General features: G+C 37.6%; 1 protein-coding gene across 1 annotated transcript; it reads left to right on the top strand.

Annotated features, from left to right (window-relative positions):
• Window positions 1-682: 682 nt before the first annotated feature.
• On the top strand, window positions 683-5,572 carry LOC148581608 (uncharacterized). The gene is made up of 5 exons (XM_088492797.1): window positions 683-919; window positions 3,183-3,266; window positions 3,360-3,751; window positions 4,314-4,646; window positions 5,419-5,572. The coding sequence occupies exons 1-5, from the start codon at window positions 683-685 to the stop codon at window positions 5,570-5,572; spliced, it is 1,200 nt and encodes a 399-aa protein (XP_088348923.1).
• The last annotated feature ends 687 nt before the right edge of the window (window positions 5,573-6,259 follow it).

Raw genomic sequence — 6,259 nt, 5'->3', positions numbered from 1 at the left:
ATTATGTGATGATTTTGGAATTGCTCATAATTTTTCATGCCCTAGAACACCTCAACAAAATGGGGTAGTTGAAAGAAGGAATAGAAGCCTTCAAAAAATGACTAGGGCTATGCTATGTAAAAATGAGATTCCAAAATTTCTATGGGCTGAAGCTGTGAATACAGCTTGTTATATTTTGAATAGGACTATTATTAGAAAATGGTTAAAGAAAACTCCTTATGAGCTATGGAAAGGAACCCCTCCTAATCTTAAGTATTTCCACATTTTTGGTTGCAAATGTTTTGTGCTTAATAACAAAGAAAACATTGGAAAATTTGATCCAAAAGCCTATGAGGGAATGTTTGTTGGATACTCCACTACTAGCAAAGCATATCGAATTTACCTCAAAGATCATAGGACCATAGAGGAATTCATACACGTTTCTTTTTGTGATACTAATGCAATACCCAGTGTTCTTTTAGATGATGATACAGGAAGTGAAGCTAACATGAACCATCAATCAAGTCAAGAAAACCCAACAGTTGTCTAAAATGAAGAATTTGTCTGCCCAAATTTATCTCATCAGAATGGAGGAGATATTTTTGTTTTGTCTCCTGAGCCAGTAAGAGAATCTGGAATAGAACAATCTGCTGAAGCTCACCAAAGCTCATCCTTACTCTGAAAACCAAGAGAGTGGAAGTCTATGAGAGGTTATCCTCATGATTTCATCATAGGTGACCCTTCCAAAGGAGTAACAACAAGATTCTCATCCAAGAAACAAGCCGAGCCTAGCAATGTTGCTTTTTTGTCACAAATAGAGCCTCTCAATGTGAAGCAAGCACTTGAAGACCCCTCTTGGGTCAAAGTCATGGAAGAGGAGCTTGCTCAATTTGAAAAGAATGATGTTTGGACACTTGTTGCTAATCCGAATGGTAAGAAGGTAACGGGTACTAAGTGAATTTTCAAAAATAAATTAGGTGAGGATGGAAGTGTTGTTCGTAACAAGGCTAGATTAGTGGCCCAAGGTTACGATCAAGAAGAGGATATAGATTTTGATGAGTCTTTTGCCCCGGTAGCAAGAATGGAAGCAATTAGGTTGCTTCTTGCCTATGCTACCCACAAGGGGTTTAAAATGTTCCAAATGGATGTCAAATGTGCTTTCCTTAATGGATTTATAGATAGAGAAGTATTTGTGGCCTAACCCCCCGATTTTGAAAGAAAAGAATATCCAAATCATGTTTTTAAGCTTTTAAAGGCTCTTTATGGCCTAAGGCAAGCTCCAAGAGCTTGGTATGAAAGGCTTATTGCCTTCTTGTTGGAAAACTAATTTCAAAGGGAACCACCGATACAACTTTGTTTATAAAAGTATCAAATGATGATATTCTTCTTGTTCAAGTTTATGTGGATGATATAGTGTTTGGATCGGCAAATGAATCCTTGTGTGAAGAGTTTGGAAAACTCATGACTAGTGAGTTTGAAATGAGTTTAATGGGAGAACTAACATTCTTTCTTGGTCTCCAAATTAAACAAACTCCTAGTGGCATTTTTATTCACCAAGGAAAATATGCTAAAGAATTAATCAAGAAATTTGGCCTATAAAATTCCAAACCTATGTGAACTCTAATGCATCCAAATCTAAACTTGAAAAAGATGAGAACGGTAAAGATGTGGATGAAACACGGTATAGAGGAATGATTGGTTCACTCATGTATCTTACATCCTCTAGACCGGATATTGTTCATAGTGTGGGTGTATGTTCAAGATTTCAATCTCACCCAAAAGAATCCCATCTTTCAGCTGTAAAAAGAATCATTAGATACATTAAGGGAACTTATGATTATGACTTATGGTATCCTAGAACTAATGACTTTTGTGCAGTAGGTTTTTGTGATGCAGATTATGCGGGAGACCGGGTGGATAGAAGGAGCACCTCCGGAATGTGTTGCTTCCTTGGAAGCTCACATAACATGTGGTCAAGCAAGAAACAAGCCACAGTTGCTCTATCCATAGCCGAAGCTGAATATATATATCTGCCTCTACGTGTTGTTCACAATTAATTTGGTTGAAAACTCAGTTGGAAGATTACAAATTGAAAATCAATAGCATACCCTTATTTTGTGACAATATGAGTACAATAAACATTTTAAAAAATTCTGTTCTGCACTCTAGAACCAAGCACATTGAAGTGAGATATTATTTCATTAGAGAACATGTGAAAAAGGGAACTATTGATATTCAATTTGTTAAATTCGAAGAACAACTTGCAGACATTTTTACTAAACCATTGTGTGAAGACAGATTCTGTTCTCTAAGAAATAGTTTGGGAATGTTAGAATTAAATTATATTGATAATTTGTGAACTTTCTGATTCTGGTTGGTTTGTCTCGTAGGTAGGGAGGAGACAAATTTGAGAACGTGATGAGCAAGCCATGATATAGGGGGAGAAACTGATGTTAATGATCTTGGGCCCCACCAAATCCTCTTTGACCTTATCCATGACTTTGGCCGTTTTGAATTCCTCTTTATTTTTAAATAATACTTTTTGGGATGATGTCACATCATATCTTGTAGGAAGGTGTTCTTGTCAAATCATAATCTTTTCTTTCACCTTTTCCCTTGATTCTAGGAGCTAACCTCTTATTTTTTAATTTTAAAATTCCTTCCTTGTTTATAACCCTGCCACTTAATGGTCATTACTCTCTTAACTATCTCTCTCCACTCAGCATTAAATGCTCTAATAAACTCCCATCTCTCTCCAATCTCATCACCCACTCCTTCATCTTCCCTCTCCTTTCTTCACTTTCATAACATGAAAAAGAAAGTGGCTCCTAAGAGAAGTAGCCGAACTCCTCTACCCAAAAATCCTTCATTTTCTTCCACTCCTCAAACACATACTCATATTCACATACACTCCACATCTTCTTCATCTCCTTCACCTTCCTCCAAACAAACCGAAACCTTGAGAAGAAAGGTTATTGCTCAGAAAACTTCATCCAGAAAGAAAATTGGAAAGGATAAAGAACTGGTTGTAGAAGAAGAAGAAGAGGAGTCTCAGTCTTCTCTACCCTATTCACCACCAAGAAAATCAACCCCTCGTCCCTCTGCTGGCCGCAGTTCACAGCGCGCAAAAAGTTACGTGCTTCGTAACACCAAGGAACCACCGAATTTGGAATCACTTGATTTCAAAAATAAGTACAACAAAGGTCACTCACACTTTGATCCAGTTAGATTTTGGTGATGTGAAAATGGCTCATCAAGGTGTTGCAAAATGTGCTGGTATTGGACAGGTTTGCTTAGAAACTTTCAACGGTACCAAGTTGACTTTGAAGCGTGTGAAGCATGTTCCAGATATTCGGTTGAACTTACTTTCTGTTGGTAAGTTGTGTGATGAAGACTTGGATAGCTCATTTTCTCGTGATAGCTGGAAGCTCACCAAGGGTTCCATGGTTATTGCTAGAGGTACTCGACACTCTACTCTTTATTTAACTCAAGCAAAGATTGTGAAAGATGTTGTTAATGCTGCTGAGTTTGTTGATGAAACTGATTTATGGTATAAAAGATTATTTCATATGAGTGAGAAAGGCATGAATATGTTATCCAAGAGGAATCTTTTATATGGTTGCAAGGTTGCTTTGCAAAAGTGCAACCATTGCTTTGCTGGAAAACAAAACAGGGTTTCTTTTAAGAGTCATCCACCTTCAAGAAAGCTGGAGATACTTGACTTGGTGCATTCTGATATATGTGGGCCGATGAAGACAAGAACACTTGGAGGGTCTATCTATTTTGTAACCTTTATTGATGATCATTCTAGAAAATTATGTGTTTACACTTTGAAGACTAAAGATCAAGTTTTGAATATGTTCAAGCAATTTCAAGCTTCTGTTGAAAGAAAAACTGGAAAAAAGTTGAAATGCATTCGTACTGACAATGGTGGTGAGTACTCAGGTCCATTTGATGCTTATTGTAAAGAGCATGGTATAAGACATCAGAAGACTCCTCCAAAGACTCTTCAGTTGAATGGCTTGGCTGAAAGGATGAACAGAATATTGGTTGAAAGAGTTAGGTGTTTATTGTCATAATCTGGATTGGTAAAATCCTTTTGGGGGTGAATCTTTGAGCACTATTGTTCATGTCTTGAACCGGACACCATGTGTTTCCTTGCAATTTGAAGTGCTAGAGAAGGTATGGTCAGGTAAAGATGTTTCTTATGATCATTTAAGAGTTTTTGGATGTAAAGCTTTTGTTCATATTCCTAAAGATGAGAGATCTAAGCTTGATGTAAAGACTAGGCAGTGTATTTTTATTGCTTATAGTATGGATGAGTTTGGTTACAGGTTTTATGATCCTGTTAGCAAGAAGGTGATTCGGAGTAGAGAGGTTGTCTTTGTTGAAGACCAAACACTGAAGGATGTTGATAATGCGGAGAAGCCAATGGTTCAGCCTAGTGATGATTTTTCTGACTTGGATATTACTCCCGCTATGCCTATGGTAGAGGATGGTAGAGTTGAAGCTCAAAATAATGAGCATGATACAAGTGCAAGTGAAGATGGAATAATTGATCCGATGCTTGATGAAGTTGGTGATGATGATCAAGATGAACAACCAACTTTGGAAATTCCTGTAAATGTATTCAGAAGGTCTACAAGAGAGAGGAAGCCTTCGTCAAGGTATTCTCCACATGAGTTTGTTTTGTTGACTGATGGGGGAGAACCTGAATGCTTTGGAGAGGCTGTTGAAGATGAAAGCAAAGCTCAATGGCTTGAAGCTATGCAAGAAGAAATGAAGTCCTTGCTTGAGAATGATACCTATGAGTTGGTGAAGCTATCGAAGGGTATGCGAGTTTTGAAGAACAAATGGGTATTTAGAATCAAGAATGAAGAACACAATTCTAATCCTCGGTATAAGGCTAGATTGGTTGTTAGAGGTTTTAGCCACAGAAAAGGTGTTGATTATGAGATCTTTTCTCCTATTGTGAGGATGTCATCCATTTGTGCTGTGCTTGGATTAGCATCTTCTCTTGATTTGGAGATTGAGCAAATGGATGTGAAGACAGCTTTTCTTCATGGTGATTTAGATAAGGAGATCTACATATATGGAGCAACCGGAGGGCTTTGTTGTTAAAGGAAAGGAAGATTTTATGTGCAAACTTAAGAAGAGTCTTTATGGGTTGAAGCAAGCTCCAAGACAGTGGTACAAGAAGTTTGAATCTGTTATGGGGGAGCATGATTACCGTAAGACAACTTCAGATCATTGTGTATTTGTGCAAAAATTTTCTGATGGTGATTTTATCATTCTTTTGCTTTATGTGGATGATATTTTGATTGTGGGCAAAAATGCTTTGAGGATTAATGAGTTGAAGAAACAGTTGAGCAAGTTCTTTGCTATGAAGGACTTGGGTCCTGCCAAACAGATTTTGGGCATGACCATTACTCGTTATAGAGATTCCAAGAAGCTTTATTCGTCACAGGAGAAGTACATAAAGAAGGTGCTTCAAAGGTTTTGTATGAATGATTCCAAATGTGTTACTAGTTCTTTTGCTCCTCATCTTAAGTTGAGCACCAACCAGTGTCCAACCACTGATGAGGAGAAATAAGCAATGGATGAAATTCCTTATGCCTCAGCTGTTGGAAGCTTGATGTATGCTATGGTTTGTACTAGACCAGACATTGCTCATGCGGTTGGTACTGTGAGTTATTTTCTCTCTAATCTAGGTAAAGAACACTGGAATGCTGTTAAATGGATTATGAGATATCTCAAAAGTACAACTAACTTGAGTTTGAGTTTTGGTGGTAAGAAACCTTTGCTAGTTGGCTTTACTGATACAGACATGGCAAGAGATATTGATTCTCGAAAGTCTACTTTAGGTTATTTGGTTACAGAAGTGTGTCGCACTTTCTACCACAGAGGCAGAGTTTATTGCAGCAACTGAAGCATGTAAAGAGTTATTGTGGATGAAGAAGTTTCTTGTAGCACTTGGTTTCAAGAAAGACCGTTATGTGTTGTTATGTGATAGCCAAAGTGCTATTCATCTTGCCAAAAATTCTATTTTTCATGCAAGATCTAAACATATTGATGTTAGGTATCACTGGATACGGGATGTGTTAGATTCCAAGTTGTTAGAACTTGAGAAAGTTCACACTGATGACAATGGTGCTGATATGATGACAAAAGCATTGTCAAGAGATAAGCTTGAAACATATTGTTTGATCGCCGGAATGGCGAGGGCCCCCACCTAGTCGAGAAGGGGGAGATTTGTTGGATTTTTTCTCTCCTTTGTGAG

This window comes from Arachis ipaensis, chromosome B10, assembly GCF_059453495.1.
Source record: "Arachis ipaensis isolate K30076 ecotype BB chromosome B10, ASM5945349v1, whole genome shotgun sequence".
Taxonomy (NCBI): Eukaryota; Viridiplantae; Streptophyta; class Magnoliopsida; order Fabales; family Fabaceae; genus Arachis; species Arachis ipaensis.
The sequence above is the reverse complement of the archived record's forward strand: the minus strand, read 5'-3'. Positions and strand labels throughout refer to the sequence as shown.